A 23,444-nucleotide genomic window follows, 5' to 3' on the forward strand; every position below is an offset into this window, starting at 1 on the left:
AGGACAAAGTTTGTCATCTACTGCAAGGGAATTAGGTCTCGCTGCTTCAACAGTGAATACTATTTCAAAGGAAACAGTGTGCGTATAGAAGAACATGTCAAAGGATCAATGTACTTACGATCAACAGTGATCACAAAACAGCTTTCAGGTGCTATATCAAAGATGGAACAGCTGTTAATAATATGAATGGAAAATCCGATTCAGAAGCGAGTGCCCCTGAGTCTAATGACCATTTAAGCAAAAGCAACAAGTATTTATAACGATATTAAGGATAAGTACAGCGAACCCCAACCCAAGTTCATGGTAAGCAACGGGTAGTTTAATAGGTTCAAGCATCGTGCTGGTTTCCAAAATATTAAAGTATGCAGTGAAGTCGCCAGTGCCGATTCTGCAGCTGCAGAGAAATTTTGTGATGTGTTGGAAAAAATTATTGATGAAGGCAGCTGTTCAACGCAGCAAATTTTTAACGTTGATGAGACTGCTGGTATTGGAAAAAAATACCGGATCAAACATACATTGCCAAAGAGGAAAATACAATGCCAGGTTTCAAGGCGTCAAAAGATAGGGCCACGCTCTTGATTGGGGCTAATACAGCCAGAGATTACACTCTGTGGGGTGCCTAGTCTTGAGACCCATTCCAGCAGATCTACATCCTTCCTAAAGTGAGGCCTCCAGACCTGTATACAGTATTCAAGATGCACCCTAACTGTGGCCTTATACAAAGGGATAATCACCTCCCTGCTAGCAAAGTTTCTGTATATCATTGACAAAACACCATGAGCTGTTCTGGCAACTTGTCTGCACTGCTCAGAGAATTTCATGGCTGACTGCACAATTACCCCTAGGTATTTTTCATTCTCCACTGCCTTGAGTGTAGTACCACACAGTTGATAACTTACTGTACGGTTACTGCTACCCATGTGCAGTACCTTGAATTTGTCAATGTTAAAACTTCAACTGGCATTTCTCTGCCCATTGACCCAATTATCTTGGCATCTCCATAGCCAGGTGGGAAGGAGCAGCAGTGTGTAGCACACGCTTCTTGATTAGACTGGGGTTTGAGCCCATCACCACCAAATATGGAGGATGCGGAAAGGTCAGAGAATGACCACCGCATATCCCTGAGCAATATGGCCTTAGTTGCTAATGCTCCTAAAAACCAAATAATAACAACAACAACCACCAATTATCTTACATCTTGTTGCAGTAGCTCACTGTGATGAATGTCATTAACCACCTTGCCAACCTTTGAATCATCATCTACAAACTTAGATATTAAGTCTGATTCACCTTCATCAATATCATTGATAAATATTGAAAACAACAATGGACAAGGCACTGAACACTGGGGAACTCCACTAATAACATTAGTCCATGAGGAGCAGTGCCCATTGATAGCCACACTGTCTTCTTCCACTTAACCATCCCTTTATCCATAGCAGTACTTTACCCTTAATGCTGCATTACTTCAGTTTGTACAACAGTCTTTTATGTGCAACAGTATCAAAAGCCTTGCTAAGATCCAAGTATATGATATCAAAATTATTCTTCCAAAATCCAAGTACAGTAGACTCTTGATGTCCCGGGATAGATGGCAAAATCAAAATCCCAGATAATTGATTTCCTGGTTAATCCAAAAATACAGTAAAGTCCCCAACTTGCGTAAGAGATATGTTCCAAGACTTCTTACATAAGTCGAGTTTTACGTAACTTGGGAATGACTAATAAAATATTGATACTATATACCTGATATGCCAAAATTACAAAAACCACATAATATCCTCAAAAGAATGAAGGAAAATAGTTATATATTTTTAATTAGTTCAGTTAAAAACTATCTGGTGGCTGCGTTGAAGTAGCCAGAGTGGCACATAAGAAAAGAAAACATAAAAGTAATAAAAAACGCATGTTATGTACTGTAAAAACTGATACTATTTCATAGCCTTGGTTATTATAGTTGACTTCATTGGTGCTGATCCCTTCACCGCTTCTCATATTCTATCTTTCTCCTTTATTGTGTTTGCCGTTGATACTGACAAATCTGAATTCCACGCGATACTTGTTAATGGCTGACCATTTTCATACAGGCCCCGAGCGCCAAGCGAGTGATCAAAGCGAATCTAAAAGCAAATTTCAAAGCGCCTTCTCTAGAATTAATAGATTTCAGAGAAATTTCAAGTGTTTATTAACTAAGTTATTTATTTTCAGCTCTTCTAAATAAAGAAGTAAGCTTTTCAAAAAAGAAAGAAAGGTACCTTTCTTCTTCTTGTATATAGAACTAACCTACGTAACACACTAACCACTAATCGCTTGGTCACTGGTGGCACCGCTCCTGCCTCCACATGGCGGGGCTGGTAACCTGGAGGAAAAGTTATCCTCTGGGTCTAAAAGGAGCAACCATGGATTATGACAACTATCCAGTACTTGAGCCTAGATGCTCTTGTCATGACTTAAATGAACCCGAACGTGACGAATCACAATCTAAGAGACTACACAAAAATGAGAATCAGCAGGAATATCCAATGTTCCTCATATTACATTCTCTTTCTGCCAAACCTGTGAGTACACTTTCACCATTTCATCCAGAAATGTTTGGAAAGTGTAGCTGGTTCACCGAAAATGGTGAAAAGACTCCGATCTGCTAGTCAAAACAACTAAGCACCAGCATTCTCAGGCTCTGCTGAAATTATCAACTTTCGACGGAATACCAGTACAGGTCACCCCTCATGCTACTTTAAATAGTTCCAAAGGAGTAATAGCAGAGTGGGACCTGATGAATGTCACTGAAGATGAGATAGTGGAAGAACTAAAAGATCAAAAAATAGTTCAAGCAAAGTGGATAATAATTAAAAAAGATGGTGAACTTGTTCCCACTAGGAATATTATTCTCACATTTAGTACACCAGCCTTACCATCATGTGTCAAAGCCGGATACCTCAATTGCTGAATACGTCCCTACATTCTGAACCCAATCAGATGTTTCAAGTGTCAAAAATTTAGGCACTCGCAAACAGTATGTTGAAGAGACACCATCTGCCCAAACTGTGGCTCTAAAGCTCATACACAAACAGACTGCAATGCAGAAATGCCACAATGCCCAAATTGTAAAGGCCAGCATCCAGCATACTCAAAAACATGTGAACTCTGGAGGGTAGGAAAAGAGATTCAGAAATACAAAGTTGAACAAAAGGTCACCTACCAGGAAGCTAGGAAAAAAGTTATGCTCAGTATGCCAAAAATTACCTAAGCTGTGGCAGCCAAAAAATACCAGTCACCTGCAACACAAACGGCAGTCACAGTACCTCCATCCATCTCAATTGCCGATTGGGCTCGATCAGTGCTGTTGTCCCCACAGCAGCCACCTACAGAACAATGTAAAGTGACTTGTGCTAGCAATACTTCGCTAACAGTCCCACCAACTGCAACTGATACTCTATCAGAAACTGTGAAATTGAAAGCATCATCCCCAAATATTGCACACCAACCATGCTCAGGAAATATGGACATTGATGCTGGTACCTTGCAGGATGATACAATCCCAGATTTACATGCAGAAGATGATATGGACTTTGGGCGCCCTAACTTCCCAAAAAAAGAAAAGATGAAACTAGAACGGCACAAGCAGGCTGGATATAAAAAACAGACCGAACCATACACAATCTCTAAAACTAAATAATGCAGAATATTATACAGTGGAACTGTAGAGGTCTACGAAGCAATATATTTGATATTTATGAGCTAATCAAACAGCACAGTCCAATAAGCCTCTGCTTGCAAGAAACCAATCTAACCCAGGTGACTCCAGTGATTAAAAATTATAGTATCTATCCAGTGATTAAAAATTATAGTATCTATCCAGTGATTAAAAATTATAGTATCTAGTAATTATAGTATCAAGACAGAAGCAATACTAACTCAACCAGAGGAGGCGTAGTCATACTAGTTGACAACAAAGTTCCTACAAAACAGATCTCGCTGCAGACCACATTAGAAGCTGTAGCGTTACATATCGTTTTAAATTTTACTTTAACCATAGTCTCTGTATACCTTTCCCCAAACAAAGAATTCACTGCGAAAGAACTGGAGGACCTTATAAAGCAGCTTCCATCTCTTTTCATTCTACTAGGAGATTTCAATGGGCACCACACTATGTGGGGATCTCCCCAGATAGACAAACGAGGAAAACTTATTGAAACAGTTCTTGACAGCCAGAATCTCATGTTATTAAACACTGGTGCTGACACTTATATTCACTTTCCCACCGGAGTATCTACTGCCATAGACTTATCAATATGTTTCCCAAAACTATTCCCAATCATTCAGTGGTTAATTTCAAGTAACCCACTTAACAGTGACCATTACCCAATTATTTGCAAATTGCAAACAAACAGAACCACACATATAGCCAACCGCATAAAATGGAAATTTTCAAAAGCAGATTGGAATACGTTCACAGATTCAATTTCCTTTGATAATCAAGTCATCAAAAGCCGTCCATAGATGAAGTTACCGACCATGTTACTGCACTGATAATAACTGTGCAGTAACATTTGGTATAGCACAGCTGCAACCTGTGCTATACCAAAAATCACAGCCGGTCCTCGCAGACATGCCAATATCTGGTGGAATGATGCATGCTGTGATGCCAAAAAAGAAAAGACTAAAGCATGGAATCGATTTTGCAAGTACCCAACAACTGACAACCTGATTGATTTTAAGAAACTTAAAGCAAAGGTATGTTATGTGCAGAAAAAAGCGAAAAAGGACTCTTGGATCTGGTTCGCTTCCACTATTACTAAAAATACAGAGAGTAGAAAAATCTGGAATAAAATCAAACAGCTGAATGGTAAATCGTTCCCCGAACCAATGCCCATTATAAGCTGGAAAGGTAAAGACATCTCTCCAATAGAAATTGCAAATGCCCTGGCAGATTGCTTTTCTCAAACCTCTGCAACATCAGCATATGAGTCTGCTTTTAAACAGCCAAAAGCTAACGCAGAAAAGTATAACCTGAACTTCCATACAAGGGCATCTCCTCCATATCATCGATCTTTTACGCTATTTGAACTAGAGAGCTCTCTAAATAGGTCGGGTGATAGTGCACCAGGGCCCGATGGGATATACTATATAATGCTTAAACATTTAAACAAACAAGCTTTGAATTCATTACTAATATACTTCAACTGGATATTCTCAGATGGCTACTACCCTCTTTCTTGGCACCACCCAATAGTTTGCTAAACCTGGAAAGGATCAATCAGATCCACGAAACTATCGGCCAATATCTCTCAGCAGTTGCCTTGGACACTAGAAAAAATGATTCACGCTCATTTAGTATGGTATCTAGAATCTCAATCGGTGATGAATAAGAATCAGTACGGATTTCGGAAAAATCGGTCAACTCTAGACCTTATGGCCAAGGCAGAATCCAACATACGCAATGCTTTTATCTGTAAAGAACATCTAGTCATGATCTGCCTGGATATCGAAAAAGCCTTTGATACCACAGGGCAGTATGGCATACTTCAAAATCTGTATGCCACACCACTCCGGGGTCAGCTACCACTAATCATACAGAGTTTTCTAGAAAACAGGGCCTTTCAAGTGCGTTACTGCAATTCACTATCCCATACATTTGTCCAAGAAGAAGGGGTCCCACAAGGATCTAAGTGCAACGCTCTTTGCAGTTAGGCTAAATAATGCAACAGAAAATATTCCGGCTAATGTTGACACCTATTTATATGCAGATGGCCTTATTATATCCTATCACTCACAAAGCATGCACTCCATTGAGCGACAATTGCAGATCTTGATAAACAAAATAGAGTCATGGGCATCCCGCAATAGCTATCGTCTCCCTGCAATGAAAACAACTGCTATCCACTTTTTCAAAAAGCGTCAGCTCCATCCAGATCTGGAGCTAATATTAGGAACCCAAAAAATACCACTTAGCAAAAGTATTCGGTTCTTGGGCCTTATACTTGACACTGAACTTACCTTTTGGGCACATATACGACAAATACGAACTCAGTGCATGAAAAAGATAAATATCCTCAAAGTTATCTCTTCCATGACATGGGGAGCCGATCGCTTCACTCTTCTACACCTATATCGAACCTTAATAAGATCTTGTCTAGATTATGGAGCCCCAATTTATGATTCTGCACGTAAGACAGCATTGGCTTGGCTCAATATCCGGTTCAGCTTAGTGCTCTCAGGATTGCCTTAGGGGCTTTTAAGACATCCCCAGTGCAAAGTATGTATATAGATCCCAATGAACCTCCACTACATCTTAGGAGAAAAGTATTGCTTCTTAGTTATGCAGTCAAATTACGTAGTCACCCGTCTCATCCCATCTGGACATATCTTTGTGAACCACGGTGGGAAAACTTATATAGAAATAAACCCAACGAAAACAAACCTGCTGGTATCCAGCTACAAGAGGTAACTCAAAATTGGAACATCTACCTTGGAAATATCTTTTAAGCTACAGACGCAGTACAAGCACCATGGACAATGTATATATCTCATTGCGACAACTATTTTCTTCAGTGGGGAAAACACTCCTTATCGAAACACAATCTTAGACAGTCACATCCGAATCACACATTGACCAATGCTGACACTCTTCAGATATACATGGACGGCTCCAAAACTGATATATCAGTGGGAGCTGCAGTAATGAGTCCTACATTCACTGTCTCTGTCCAACTACCACTTGAATGCAGTGTTTTCACGGCTGAACTATACGCAATCAAAATGGCTTTAAATCTCCTTAATGATGTTCCAAACACTCAGGTAATAATATATACAGACTTTTTAAGTGCTGTGAATGCTCTACAGAATAAATCACAACATTTGCATCCACTTCTCTCACAAATCAGTTATGCCATCTCAATAAAAATAAGCAGACTGTCACGTTTTGCTGGATACCCAGCCACATTGGAATTCCAGGAAATGAGCGTGCAGACGAAGCAGCAAAACACCCCACTTGCTTCAATTCCATCCCAGTTCCTTTTTCTGATTATAAACCAGTCATATGGCGGATATGTACTGAGATGTGGTCTGAAATGTGGCATAATCAAACAGGTAACAAACTTCTTGAAACAGCTATGGAGATCCAGTTCCCGATCAAACAGGCAGGAAGAGGTTGTGCTGGCAAGAGCACGAATTGGCCATACACATCTTACACACTTATTTTTACTACTAGGAAAAGATCTGCCACTTTGCCTGTATTGTAGTTCCATATTTACTGTGAAACATATTATCATTGAGTGTGCACATTATCATTCAGCTAGAATCGCAGGTTTCAGATCTTTAATTAGCTCACAAAAACCTCTGCAACTAAGCCATATACTTGGAGATGATGCCACTTTATCAGAACTGTTCACTTATCTAAAAATGATCAACGCATACAATCACTTCTAGAATAGTCTCCTTTCCTATATTGACCAACACTCCAAAGTAACAGGCGCAATATGGTCATAGTAGCTCTAGCACCAATAAATCCCACTCCAACAACAACAACATTTTCATACATTATTATTATTTTAATTTTCTGATCCAAATCAATCACTTTCCTTTTCTTGGTAGATTTACTAGTACCGCTGTCACTCTTAGTTGGCACCATGATAATGGTCAAAATGAAATTTTCTGTAAAGAACTTCACAGGGTTAAGGCAAAAACTCACTATTATCACCCCATACGAGCTCACATTTTACTCAAGTACATTTCTGGAAGTCACTACCATAAAACAAAAACAGTTTGCAGAGTCTGGTTTATTGGGCTTTTCTGTTAGTGCAATTCATTATAAACAGGTAGTAAACTGGATCTTATTGCATTTGCAATAATACCAATAGCTGGAATTCTGTGGATTTTTACATTATTATGGTGAAATATGTCCCCTCCCACACTGAAATCTTCTGTCATATAAAAAAAAAAACAACAACAACATAAATTTTAAGAATCTTCTTTTCATCTTTCCAATTTTTAAGCTTGTTCCTCCATATCTCACTTGTACACACAGTGATCATCATTATTGATTGCTTATTATTATTCTTTATTTTTTTACTGTTGTAAATTTTACAATCATAAAAAAAAAAAAAAAAAAAAAAATTACGTAAGTGCAAAGTTACATAAGTCAGGGACTTACTGTATCGAAAAATGTTCAGCAACCTATGTAAAAAAATATGGCGATAGATAAAAAAATTAAAAACCCTACCATGCATTACTTGCATGTTCCAATACGATACTTCCCTTTATTTTTTACGATGTCAATTTTAAATCTAATAGTTTCCCCCTTTTTTTTACCATGTCCCGTATGGTTTGATCACCAATATTATAATGATTCATTAAAGATTTAATGGATGCACTGTTTTCAAACGTTTGAATAATTCCAAGATTTTGTTTAATTGAAAGCACAACTCCTTTGCATTTACCCATCATTTTCGCAATTTCTAAACAAAAAAAAATATTTACTAAAAAAAAAAAAATTCGACATCCCTGACATAAATAACGAAACAAAATTTGTCTTTTTGCGGTGCGATGGAACACAACCATTGGCACGACGCACTAAACATTTTTCTTTTCTTTTTTTTTTGGGCAGCAGGTGTGAAGACAGCAAGTAATGCAAGATAATATGTACGTCAATCTTCCAATAACAACTTATAACTTAAGTCGCTTATTTACGACTTGCAAAACATCTGTTTATACCTGTACTAGTTATTACTTGAATTTTATGATTTCTGTGTTTTTTTGTTTTTTTTTTTAAATTTGAAATCTTGAGGTGTCCTGGTTAACCCGATCCCGGTAAATTGAGAGCCTGCTGTATATGGTGTCAAAATAATTTTTTGCATCCAGTTTCTTGTTCATCATAGTAAATCTATCAGATTGGTTACACAAGACTGTCCCTTTATAATTCCATGCTGTGATTGCAGTATAATTGTATTCCTGTCTGGTCCTGCATTACTTTGTTAATCAGTGATACCATATGTTCCCTGTAATAGACATTTAGCTAACAGGCCTGTAATTACTCTTGTCACCTTTAGACTCCCTTTATGAATTGGGATATATTTACACTTTTTCAGTCCATAAGGACCCCCCCCCCCTGAATCCAAGGATGCTCTGATAATTATGGCTACAAGTTTGCTTATCTCCTTTGCTGCATCCCTTAATATAATTGGATAGATTCCATCTACCCCAGGTGCATTTTTTATGTTTGTCCTCCACTTTCCTTTCAGTTATCATAAAGTCATTTAGCTCCTATTTAGAGGTTGATAAACTTCTGGCATCCCCTTCCCTAAATAATTCCCGATGTGTTAATGTACATGCAAAATGCCTATTCAATTTGTCTCCAACCTGAGCAGGTTCATCAAGAGTACCCCATAGACATCAAGTGGTTCAATCAAGTGACCCAATGTGGTTCAACCCTTTCTTTCTACTGTTAATATAAGCATAAAGTTTGTTATTTTTCCTTGCATTCTTTGCCAGAGGCTTCTCATAATCTGCCTTAGCTTGCCTAACCTCATTTTTGAGTTAATTACAGACTAATTTATATCTTCCATAGGCTTCTGTATCGCCTGATAATTAATATGCATCCCAAGCAGTTTTATTTTCTGATCAAATTACACTGTGAGCAAATTCATTACACTGTGATAAAAGACCCATTAGGTCTTTTAATTACAGATTCTTAATGCAAGAAGAATTACAGCTGTTAACCAAATCAAGGGTATTGCTTTCTCTTGTTGCCTTTCTGACATGCTGCTATAGAAAACATTCATCCAAAAAATTCACAAAGTTCTTTTTAGCGTGTGAGAGTGAAACCCACAAATTCCAGTTAACATCTGGAAAGTTAAAATTCCCCATTATGAGACATTCTGATTTGCTGTCCCACTCTAATTCCCTGTTTAGATGTTTGGTATACTCATCACAGTCATTAGGCTTATAATACAGTTCTGTTTTCCTAGTGCTTATATCACACCAAACTGATAACTTGGCACTTATTACCCAATCTTGCACCCCTTCTATTCAAGTGTATCCCATCCCCGTAAAAATAAGCACAGACAACACAGAAAAATTCTAACCCGTGAGCCTTGCACATTCTCTTCAGGGCTGAACTGATTGACAAGGCTTACAAAGTATGTCCCCTCTTATTGTGTCTGGGCAGAATTGCAGTGACTTTCAAATTTAATCTAACTTGTGACTTTTTTGCCAACATTGCACTGTACTTGTTAAGTAAGCGCTCAGATCTCTTACTCTTAATATCATTAGTGCATGTGCAATGGTATCACCCTTTGTGCTCTTAAAAGATGATATTTGCTCTACAACATCATCTACTTTTGCCCCTGGCAAACAGGCCCTGGTCCTATTCCACGTGTCCTTCTTGCATAACACATTTCCCATTTCCCTGACAATAGCGTAACTGACAATAACCAGGTCCTGTGAGACCAGTACATTCTGCCTTGAAGATTACCACTGTTGTCCAATGCACAAGAGTGAGCTCTGGCTTTGAGTTGGGCAGCCAAGAGTTTGATGGACCCCTCATTTTAATTCCTTCGAGGGTATCTACCCTACTCTTCAACTCTCAGCCCATCAGGAAGCTGAGTTGGTGCCTAATTTCTTCACATTCTCTGCACCTTGCACACACACACACACACACACACATAAAGACATCCTCCTTAGCTGGATGATGTCCTGTTCCTAAAGCACTGGTGAGAAGCACAAATTGATATCTATATAAGGAACAGCTCAGGAAGGTGTGGATTTGCAAGGCTTGACAACTAGAGGGAAGGGGAGTTATATATATAAAGGTATATACAAAGTCTTGATGGAGATAAATAAAATGAATGAGGGCAATATTTTGCACTAGTACAAAATTCAAGATCCAGGAGGCACAAATATAGTCATTGGAATAAATTACCTTCCGCGGTGGCTGATGCAGTGAGCTTGGTTAAGTTTAAAGCAGAATTTGGATAATTACTTTTTGGCAATGAGGAAAGTGTGAACAATTGGAGTTTTTTTTTTTTTTTGCAGATGCAGAAAAAGTGCGCATTCTTGCATCATTAGCTATTCTAATACTAACTGTTCTAGAGATACTTTTTCCTATTTCTGTGTAGGAAAAAAAAGGTGAAACTGGATATCTTGGAATGCCATAATTTCTTTGGAGTCAGGAGTACATAGCAGTGTATGGAACAGAACTTTCTCATAGAGCCTAAATGACAGCTGTTCAGGGAAATTATGTCCCTGATGGTGTTCAGTTCTTGAAGCATCTGTGGGGCTGCAATTCTTAAGGGAATCCCCCCTTTTTTAACTCTGCTCTGACACTGTTGGAATGCTTTGAGTTGAGGTGGGGTTTGGTGTCCTCATTTAACATGTTACATTTTGGGTCCAAGGTGCCAGATAATTAAACTTGCAGATGATAGCCATATACATTTTGTGATAAATTATGTTTATTAAGGTTAATTTTTTCTAACATAGATGGAGAAGTGTATGACAATAGCAGGAATGGAACAGCAAACCCTAATTAGCTTTAGCATTAGTAGAGGCATATGATGCAAGAAAGCAAGCTTATATAGCATCAGCAAAAAAAACTAAAAAAAAACCAAACCATTACATCCATCCATCCATCCATTTGCTCAAAAACTTTGTCTAGTTCTTTCTTGAATTTATTTAAGCTAGCAATTCCATGACAACTGATGAAAGTTTGTTCCAGCAATCAACTACCTGCTGGCTAAAGGCAAATTTCTGCACATCTATTCTACAACTGTCTTTCCTCAATTTGAATTTATGCCCCTTCACGTTCATAATCTGGGCAAGAGGAAGAATCCTATCAGCATTGAGCATTCTCAAACCATTCAAAGCCCTATACACTGCAATCAGATTACCTCGCAGGTGCTTAGTCTCCAGACACTGCAATTTTGCAGAACTTAAGCATTTCCTGGTAAGAGTACCCCTTCGTTCCCCAACCAATCTTGTTACCCTGCTCTGTACTCATTCTAGCAACTCCTCATTCTTCCTAAAATGAGGCCTCTAGACCTGTATGCAGTACTCGAGGTGCAACCTGATCATTGCCTTATACAAAGGGATAATCACCTCCTTTTCCCTACTAGAAAAATTCCTGTATATCATTGACAAGGCCCCATGAACTGCTCTGGCAACCTGTCTACACTGCTCAGAAAACTTCATATCTGACTGCACAATTATCCCCAGGTCTTTTTCATTCTCTACCACTCTGAGTGTAGTACCACATAGTTGGTACTTTTCTCTGGAGTTACTGCTACCCATATGCAGTATTTGTCAAAGTTAAACTTCAGTTGCCACTTCTCAGCCCATCTGCCTGACTTTTCTAGATCCCGTTACAGTAGCAATCTGCCATTAACAACCCTGCTGACATTTGTGTCATCTGCAGACTTGGACATTAAGCCTGATATACCTTCATGATTATCATTGATAAATATACAAAACAATAATGGGCCCAATACCGAGCCCTGGGAGACTTCACTAATAACATTAGTCCACGAAGAGCAGTGTCCATTGATTACCACTCTGTCTTTTCCCACTCAGCCATCCTTTTATCCATTGTAGCAACTTGTGCTTAATGCCATACTGTTCCAATACAGTAGGCTTCCATGTGCAATGGTATCAAAAGCTTTCCTGAAATTCAAGTATATGATATCAAAATTATTTTTTTGCATCCATTTCCTTTGTGACCACTTCATAGTATCCAATCAAATTGGTCAGATAAGACTTCCCCTTAACAAACCCATGCTGTGTCAGAATTATTACTGCAGTCTAGTCTAGATGATTCTTTAACCAGTGGCTCCATTATTTTCCCCGGAACAGAAGTTAAACTAACAGGTCTGTAAGTACTTGGGTCACCCTTTGCTCCCCTTTGTGAATCAGAGATATATTTGCACATCTGCAGTCTGTGGGGACCTTCCCTAAGTTCAAGGATGCCAATTCAAATTCATTTCTTGTTTCTCTTCTTTTATTGCAAGCACTGCTGAAACCATTCATTTCACATACTGTTATTGCCATAATGGGTGTTTGTTAAGTATAGGCCAGTGGGCAAAACTGTTAAAAGTATATTTTAACGAGAAAAAAATTTAACCTGTTTTAAGGTTATATTCACATACAAATATTCCACAGTAGGGATATAGGTTTGAAAATGAAAAACAAGAAGCTAATACTGTATTTTACAGTTTCTCATAATTCTAATAACTATCAACGTGGAATATTGCAATATATTCATTAATAATATCACCATCAAAGGCAAGATACACTTAACAAAATGCATTGCAGTTTGATCAGTAATCAGTTGCTAAACTACTATACCACCAGATGGTTTGTTTGGTATGGTTGCCTCTTCAGGAAAATTTGAAGGGGGACACAATTTGTAATTTACTACTGCTGATACATATATGTAATTTTAACTTAATGGCATTCTTGGATAGTTAGGATAGTTTTTGGACCATTTGATAGTTTTTGTGTGATAATTAATGTATAGCTTTCCAAAAATCAAGTTGTAATATTATTGTAATAGTTACATAACTTTTAGATGGGTAATAGAAAAAACATACATTTAAAAACAAATTTTTAATAAAAAAATTTTTCAAGTTTAGTGGCTTACATGTGCTTGTTGAGTTTTACAAATTGTTAGGATGCATGTAGGTCAAGGTTCACTCTCATTTGCTCATCTAACATTTTTTAAACTTCCATGTTTCACTGTTTTTACATTAGTCATCACAGAACAGCCAGCTACATAAGAATAAGTGATTGAAAACTGCAACAAAACCACTAGAGCTTATTTAGCTAATACAGTGGATTCCGATTATTATTTGGGCCACTGATTAATCGAGGCAGCCATTTATTTGGGACAAATCTTAAAGGAACCCAATTGAGAAAATAGCCAGGGTTTACTTTGCTTAATTGGGACAACATGCCGTTTAATCTGGGCAGGAGACCGCGGCACTGGAGATTACCCTATGATTGTCTCCAACCGTACCTCATGGTTTGGTTGGATTTCTGGAGGTCACAACCATAAAACAAAAACAATTAGCAGTCACCTGTTTATTGGGCTTTTCTGTTCATGCAATCTATCATAAACAGGTAGTAAACTCGATTTATTGAATTTGTGATAATACCAACAGCTGGAATTCTGTGGGTTATGGTGAAATAACATTTCACCATAACCCGCAGCACTGGAGATTACCCTATGATTGTCTCCGTCCGTACCTCATGGTTTGGTCGGATTTCTGTGGGTTATGGTGAAATAACATTTCACCATAACCCACAGAAATCGAAATCCATAATCCACAGAATTTCACGGTTATACTGTGGGTTATGGTGTTTATACTTCCATGAAATCTTCAATCATATAAAAAAATAAATTTTCAGAATCTTCTCTTTTCCTATTTTTAAAGCTTCATAATTTGTTACTCTGTTCTCACTTGCACTTATCGTGTTACTTGCAATTTGTGTGTGCCATGTTCTTTGTTATTGATTGCTTATCTTTTTACTGTTTTAAATTTTAACCACAACCCACAAATGTCAGTGAACAGAAATGTCAACTAGTTAGTATGTACTTATTACAGTACGTGTTAATTATTCCAGTTATTACGTATATTCTTACGATTTTCACGTATCATTTAATTTTTTAATTGGTAATGCAATAAAGGGTAAATTTGTGCTTAATATATCTTTGCTTTTATAGCTTGTGGATAATATTCCTCCCATTTTTGCTAATTAGAATTGCTGTTTAATAGAATTAAAATTCAATTCACAAACATGCTCACAATGACCGGTGATTACAACACATCATATAGTGAATGGTACTTTACTATGGTGAGTCCATCGTAACGTGATTTGATTGTACGGTGAACCAATTGTAAAGCGGTGGGGGTCACTGTATTTTTAACTATTTACGTGAAACTTTGCATAATTGGGGCAGCCGCTTAATCTGGCCAAAATTCACTAGTCCCGGTGTGCCCCAAATAAACGGAATCAACTGTATTAGCAAAATCTTGCAGTGAAATCCAGAAGCTTTCCTGATAATTTTCTTTGTATTTTAATTTCAAGTGCCAGTTATTTTTCAGCTCTGCAAATTCCTCTTCTGCCAGGGAAAGCCTTCTAAAAACAAAACAAATAAAACAAAAGGTTTTCTTATACAGTCGTATGTGTTTGTGTTGAAATCTAGGAACTACCCTTCAGGTTTATCTCTCAGTAATGTCAGGTATTTACAAATCAAATCTTTTATCTTTCTTCAAATAACAACCAGAAGTTTTTGGTAACATTTCATAATTTTTCTCTTCAGCTTTTCCTGTTGGACCAAATTTTTAATTTCTCTCAGCACTAAAATTTTGTCTTTTTTAGTCAAAATGCTCTCTTATTTGTTCAAGACAGAAAAGCTAATTTTATGCACCATAGTTCATTTTTCAGTAGCCTTATAAACTCAGTTTTACTTTCTTGCTCAACTAACTTCAACGATGCATCATTGAGCTCACAAATGCAACTTAGCACTTGTCACCTTGATAATCAACATACCCATACCATAGTATGTTGGTTATGATTGTTTTGTTTTGTACCCATTTCTTCACATATATGAGAAAATATGTGCAATTTAAGAGGCCTTCCTTTAATAAAAAGTTTAATTAAAAAAATTAAAATTAAAAGTTTAGTTTAAAAAGTTTTAATAAAAAAGCTTGCCGTCTTGCACAGTCTTGTCTAAAACTATCATTTGGTCCTCATCAGTAGTTTTTGCAATCATCACTTCTCGGTATAGAAAACATTGTGTGGTTAGTATTTTCTCTGCTTATTCCAACATAGTTCTTCCAACATAAATTCATCTTCTGCATGTACACTGAGAGGACAGAAATCATGGGATAGCAATGGATAGGCCTACCTCTCACCCGGATAAGGGCAGTGACACAATCAGGCATTGAATCCACTAGTTCACGAAAGCATAACATAGGTATTTCAATCCATGCTTACTGCACCGCTGTACATAATTCCGTCGCATTCCTGGGTGGAGAATCTAAAGCTCCAACGGACTTTTCCACATCCCAAAGATGCTCCACAGGCTTCATGTTTGGTGAATGGGGAGGCCATACCATGGTGTTAAATTTATCTGCAGAATGCTCTTCAAACCATGTTCTGGTTACCACGGCTCTGGTGGGACGCATTGTCCTGCTGGAAGAGTCCAGCAGGACTGTCATGGTCACCTTGCCCTGTGGGTGCAAGGTGACCATGAAGGGATGCAGATGGTCTGCAAGGATGGACATCTAACTGGACCATTCAGAGATGCATCTAGACGTACCAGAGGTCCCAACGTGTGCCAGTTGAACATGCCCCAAACCATTACCGACCATCCACCTATGGGGATGGTCGGTAATGGTTTGGGTTATGTTCAGCTGGCATGTACCCGTCATGTCAACAGTTCCTTGTTGACATGACGGGTACATAGCTTTGTGCGGTTTCTGCCAGATACGTACCCTTCTGTCCACTCAAAATAACTGGAAATGGGACTCATCAGACCAGGAGACGCATCTCCAATCATCCAAGGTCTAGTGCTGATGTTCTTTCACCCATTTGAGGTGTAGAGTCCTGTGTTGTGGTGTTAGCAATGGAACTCTGGTGGGTCAGCGGCTCCCATAACCTATTGCGGCTAATGATTGCCTGATGGTCTTGTTGGAGACTTTTCTGGCAACTTCCTTTTTGAAGTTGGCAGTGATTTGTTTCAAGGTGATTCAAGGTTGGCAGTGATTTGTTACTCTTTGATTGGAAACAATGCTGAAACAATGTAAGACAGACGTTGATGGCCATGATCATCCACCACATTCTCTGCCCATAGCACTGTCCATGATGAGATGTTATTCTGGAAATGCCATGTTCTCAATACACTCTTGATACTGTCGAACAGGGATATTGCAATTTTTATATCACCTCCGCGATAGGGTGACCCATGTGTTGGGTACCCACTATCATCCCTCTTTAAAAGTCAGTTAACTCATAATGTTTATCCATACTGACATTGAATTACTGTCTACATGAATGCAGTGGTGCAGTGTACCTCCATACCTGCCAAGTTGTGGGTTCGTTCACTAGCGAGAGGGGTGACAGCATCGCTTTGCCCAGGAACCAGGTATCCCATAAATTCTGTCCTTTCAGTGTACTCATTTAAAACCTTAAAAACATCTTATTCTCTTGTAATAAGCATGATTTCTTTGCAGCATGAATACTGTTCAGCAGTTTTTCCTTCATAAATAAAATGAAAGCAAAGAGTTGAGCAATTCTGCTAACTTCAGTAGATTTGTCAACTTGAAATACAAACACGGTGTTTGTTTTTCCCCAACCATGTCTCTCATCAAATTTTCAATGTTTTCAGATATATCCCGAATTCATTGCTTATCTGTGTTATCAGTCAGTTAATTTCAGCTCTGTATGCAGGGCTGAACACAGTTTTCGCTATGGTACAGTATGCCTGAATTATGGTTTTCTCACCAGCTGAGTGGTGGTTCTGTACAATTTGCAATTATATCAGCTACTAGATAAATTGCTTCTTGAGCTTCATCTGAAGTCTTAAACTACTTAGTAAATAAAGCACTCTGTGTTTCAGCATATCTTTGAAATAATTCACAGTTTTTCTTGTTAAATGGTTGTGTTTAGTGGAAAAATGTTGAAAAAATTTATTTGGCCATGCTCTCATTAGCCAGTTTTTCTGCACAAACTTAACACAAAGGCATAGAACTGTCCACATCACCACCACAGCACATAAAGCCCACTTTAAAATTCTCCTCACTATAAATATACTTTGCCTTTTATAAATTTGATACTAGTATTGCCCAATGAGAACAAACACTGTCTTACTTGTCAAAGCTAGGACATATGTTTCAGTAGTACTAATTTCTTTTTAGTCTGTTGTGTCATCTTTCTCAACATCAGCAATATTTCTCTTTTTCACAATAAATTTATCCATTTGATGGAATATAACAGAGCTATGATGCTTAGTATGTTCTATGTCGATATCAATATTTGTAGAAAAATAAGAGAAATTTACCTCAATATGATATGTAGAATGCGTGGAGAGTATCATACGGAAGTGCTCTATGTATCATTTTGAGGTAACTTTCTCTTATTCTTCTACAAATAAATGTATCCATAATTAGGGTAATTCTAAAAAGTCACTTTCAAAAATGTAAAAAAAATTCTGCAAACATTAACACTTTTAAATCAAGCCTAGAAAATATAAAACTATTGTATAATAGCATACGAGGGTGGTTCAATAAATAATAGATCGCCCTCACCTACTTTCACATATCACAGAGTCATGATATTTTGCATGTAGCATCATACATATCACTGTACTAAAGGTGTAAAATTTCATCCCTGTGTCTCAATTTGTTTTTCTCTTACAGCTGAATGTGTGACGAAGTAGCATCATGCACAAAGTTGAAGCCAGAGCTGTAATCCAGTATCTGTTCTTGAAGGGGTAATCTCCTAAAGAAATCCACGATGAGATGACTGCTGTACATAAAGATGAAGCCCCATCCTATGGCATTGTGAAGCACTGGCATAAACAGTTTAGGTGTGGTCGGACATCGGTAGACTCTGAGCCCATTCCAGGTCATCCCCATTCAGCCATTGATAACAGCACGATCAGAAAAGTAGAGTCGTTAATCATGGAAGTTCACTGGATATCTGTGTGTGAATTGTCCCAGGAGGTGAAGATTAGTGTTGGCTCTGTCATGATCAACTCCATTTACAGAAATTGAGTGCAAGATGGATTCCTTGACTGGTTTCCAGAAGGCTGATCGACAACAGAAAGCATATGAGTTGTTAGCCCTGTGCCAAAAAAAAAAATGAGGAAGACTTTTTCTTTCGTCTAATCACTCAAGATGAAAGTTGGATACACCATTTTGACCCTGAAAGTAAATAGCAGTCCATGGAATGGCAACATCATGGTCCCCCCCCCCAAGAAGGCAAGGGTCCAAGCGTCAGCAGGAAAGGTCTTGCTGGCAGTGTTTTGGGATGAGAAAGGTATAATAATGACCGATTACCTGCCGAAAGGTAGAAAAATTACAGGTGCCTATTATGCCAACTTACTCACAAAATTATGGAAGAAAATCAAAACATGTAAACGTGGCATGCTGTCCAAAGGTGTGAGAATGCTTCAAGACAATGCCCCAGTTCACACTTCTGAAATTGCAACAACACATGCGGCCACTTGTGGATATGAAATACTGCCCCATCCAGCCTACTCACCTGATCGTGCACCATCGGATGTCTTGTTTCCTTCCCTCAAATAATTTCTTCAGGGGACTCACTTCCCTGACGACGAGACACTCATTTCTGCAACAGAGTCATGGTTCAAAGACCAACCTCACAAAAATGGTATCCGTAGCCTCATCCATCGATGGGAGAAATGTGTAAATAAATCTGCACGGTAGCTATGTAGAGAAGGACTAAAACCTGTGCTAAGAATCAACAGGCTAACACCTCTGCAGCTAGGTCAGGGCAATTTTTTATTGAACCATCCTCATATAACTAATGTAATACTAAATGCTGAAACAGCTACACTGGCAGGCACATTTACTTAATAGTAGAGTGGCGCAATTACTCAATAGCAGATGCCAGAATCAACAAACTAGACTTTACCATGAATAGAAGTCAGCTGTCACTGTAGATTTGTTTGTTGTATTCAGTGTTACCACTATGAAAATAAAAATTTACGTAAAGTTCTAATCGTTGGTGAAATTTTATCTGTATACGCTCCCCCCCCCCTATTTTATTATTTATCAACTTTAAAAAAAATTTTTTTTTTAGATCAGTAATTTTGTGATACCCCACATGACATCACACAACCCTAAATTGTCTCGACAACCCAGTTTGGAATGCACTGAATTAATGATTTCATATCAAATTCTTCCGTGGTTTTGAACTTGTTTGTGATTCCTTTTTTTTTTTTTTTTGATGGGTGGAGGGAGGGAATTATATTGGTAATCACAAAAGATTATAAACAAATTTTAAAATTATGATTACATGTATTCCTTCATAGCAGTACATATTTCCAACCTAATAAGTGCAAAATTTTTTACAGTATAGAAGTTCCCCACAGAGGCAAATCCCACAGATTTTGCCATATCAACTTTTTTGCTGGTTTCAGTTTCTGACTTCTAAAGAAACCGTTTGCATACCTACTTAATAGTCCCTAATGGAATAAGAATTGGTTGTAAGCAGATACCATTACTCAATATCTATACAATAGAATAAGCTGTTTCACAATCATGAAATGTATGTCCTAATAAACTTACCTCAAAGTGCATTTTCTGGCACTAACACTTATTTGTTAAAAGTTTTCTTAATCAGGAATCAAACTATGATGAAAGAACAGAGTAAGAAATTAAAAATTTCGTTAACAACACACGGCTTAATATGTTCTTTTATGTGTGCAATTAGTGAGGTGTGCTGGATGCCATAAGAATTGGTCATAATTTTAATTTAGTAGTTTAAAAGCATTGTTAAATTTTTCCTCTTTGCAGTTAGACTGTTAGCCTATTACTGTTAAACATTGATAATGAGGTTGATTAAAGCTTTCTGTAATAGATTTTATAATGATCATGTTTGTAATTGATTGTTTCGAAAAAATAAATAAACCTACTCACTGAAATTGCACTAAATATTAATTATTTAAAGTTCAATAAAAATATATCAGCATATTGTTAGTTATTACAAAAAAACATTATATTAGTTTTAATTAGTACCTGTAGTAACAGTGATTGCCTGTTTCAATTACTGTTATCCAAATTGTACTACTCATTATTGCCAGGAGACTGAAAGTTAAGCTTTGTATTCAAACTGTTTCTGTGCGTGTGTGTGTGTGCGCGCGTGTGTGTGCATGCTTGCACATGCACGTCTGTTTTTGAAATGTATTTTTTAATGTTTTACTATACATGTTAGCATAAAGAGGATCCAGAAAGATGGGTAGAACTTAAAAGGCTTGAAGATGATTATGAGAGACGTAGATCTCAACTTGTAAAATATTATGGTAAGTTGATTTTTACCACTCATCATTGGAAATATACTATTAGCAAAAGACATGGTTTCAAAAATAGCAACCTGTGTAAGTTAGTAGTTTCTGCAGTTGGTAGGGGGCGAGGAAAGATTTTCCGTCATTCTGCAAGTGTGTGGATAAGTTGATCTTGTCCATTGGCGGGGGGGGGGATGGAGAGGGGCCAACTGCATTAAATGGAGATAATTCATGTACCAAATGAATCCTTAGGTTGAAAATTGAGAACTTGCTGATATTCTATAACTCTTAATTACTAAGCTGTACTTTGTTAAAAACATCTGAATTTATTTTATAGAAATATTGAATCTTGTTTATTTGTATTTTTACAGAGATAAATGCACAGATATGGTCTTAATTTCTATCTTTTGTTATTCTAAGAGTTCCACTAATGTCATTTATATATCTTAATACAACTGCAATCTGCCCTAGCAGTTGTATTAAGTTAATGAATAAGCATTCATTAACTTAAAACGGGGAAGTAGAGTCATCTATGATTCAGATCTTGTTGATGATCAGATAAATGTTCTCTTATTTTTTCACTTGTTTCAGAAATGTGGCATGTAAATAAACCATGGAATTCCCTTGCATTATATCCAGAAGACTTACCAGTGTTCATCACCAGTGTTTCTAGTGTCTGTAAGCTTTAACAATTGAGGGGAGCTCTTGTTTTTCATCCTGTAAAACAGACTGACTTTTACAGACAGATGAATCATGATATCAGTTGCTTTTAAGTAATAATTGTAATGGATGTAGGTTTTTTCTTATTAAAAACGGATACAACTCACTTCTGTAACCACAGATGGAGGTGTGGGTTTCAAGAGGTAGCTCACAAGCTCTAGATGTAGCTGTTACACGCATAGAAACAGTTACTCCAAAAATTGTTAAAAGAACTGAGGTTTTTATAAGCAGAAATGAATTAACTTTCCTCAGGTGCAGTAATAGATCTCTCACTTGCTTTAGAACATTATTTAAAGATGCATTGTGGTTGTTTTCAAAGCTAATCATATTAGGAGAATTATTTTTAGTTAGTTTTGTTTTTTTTTTTATTCTTCTTTTGGCCTTCTATAATTTTCTCTACATCTTTCAACATTACATTTTTATGCCATTACAATTTTATAAATATCTGACTTATTTTAATTTATTTATTGATTAACTTTAATAAACATCCATACAAGGACTATTCTCCACACTACTGCTGATACAAAATTATCTCTTGTTTATTAGCCATGTTTTTTCTGATCATTTGGTTTACTTAATTTGGCCTTCTTTCACCATTAGTCTGGAGGTTCAACATATTGGATAGATAATTATGATTGTAGTTCCTTGATGAAGATTGTTGTGATAATCTATCCAATTAATTATTTTGGTATTGATGTTAATATTTACAACCGACTTCACCCTACCTGTTTTGGCCTTCTGTTTCAACACTTGTACAAGTTTTGGCTGCTTATTGTGGTCATAGATAATGTTGTTATTAATTTAATGTTATTTTTTTGAAGTTCCGATCAGACATATTCAAATACAGTCAGTTCTGCTATACCACGATACACATTTTCCTAAAAAATCTCCGTGTTATGGTATTTCACATATTAAAAACAATAGGGCTTTTGGCAAAAATAGGGATAGGCAGAGAACTCAAAAAAAAAAAAAAAAAAGTTCAGTCTGGTGAGAAAAGTACGTACATAGCTTAATTGATGCTGTAATATATGCATACGAATTGATATTTCTGTTCACTGACTTTTTTATTTGGATTGCAAAATTTAAAACAGTAAAAAATAAATAAATAAATAAGCAATCAATAACGGCAAACACGACACGCACAAATTGTACAAGTGAGATATGGAGTAACAAGTTTACGAAACTTAAAAAATAGGAATGAAGAGAGAAGATATTGAAAATTTATTTAAGTTTTTTATAAGATTGAAGATTTCATGGAAGGGGAAACATATCTCACCATAATAATGCAAAAACCCACAGAATTCCAGTCAAATACAATAAGATCGAGTTTACTACATGTTTATAATAGATTGCACTAACAGAAAAGACCAATAAACCAGAACTGCAAATTTTTATTGTTTTATGGTAATAATCTCCATAAATGTGCTCCTCTGTTCACGCTATCACGCCTCACAAAATTTCTGTTTGAACAGAAAAATGTGAGTTCCTGAAAACACGAGTTGGCTTACAATATAATCTGTTATCTTGTGAATGCAAGGAGCAGGGAATGACAACAGTGTGTCTCCAACCAATAATGACAACTACAGTATGGGAACTATAGCTCTCACACATTTGACATTTTTTAAGTGGTGGTATTGCTAGGAAAAATAAACAATTAAATATAAATATAAATACCTATATCCAGTAAAAATTTTAATACACA

The 23,444-nt window shown here is 37.1% G+C and overlaps 1 protein-coding gene across 1 annotated transcript in view; it reads left to right on the forward strand.

The window, feature by feature from the left end:
* The window catches only part of LOC150076369 (uncharacterized), a 265,264-nt gene that overhangs the window by 70,743 nt on the left and 171,077 nt on the right, over nucleotides 1–23,444 (forward strand). The window contains exon 5 of the mRNA XM_090388089.1: nucleotides 20,953–21,040. Coding sequence (XP_090244215.1) covers nucleotides 20,953–21,040 — 88 coding nt within the window. The remainder of the gene's footprint in view (nucleotides 1–20,952; nucleotides 21,041–23,444) is intronic.

This window comes from Mastigoproctus giganteus, chromosome 13, assembly GCF_048544385.1.
Source record: "Mastigoproctus giganteus isolate SK-2022 chromosome 13, ASM4854438v1, whole genome shotgun sequence".
NCBI classification, from domain to species: Eukaryota; Metazoa; Arthropoda; class Arachnida; order Uropygi; family Thelyphonidae; genus Mastigoproctus; species Mastigoproctus giganteus.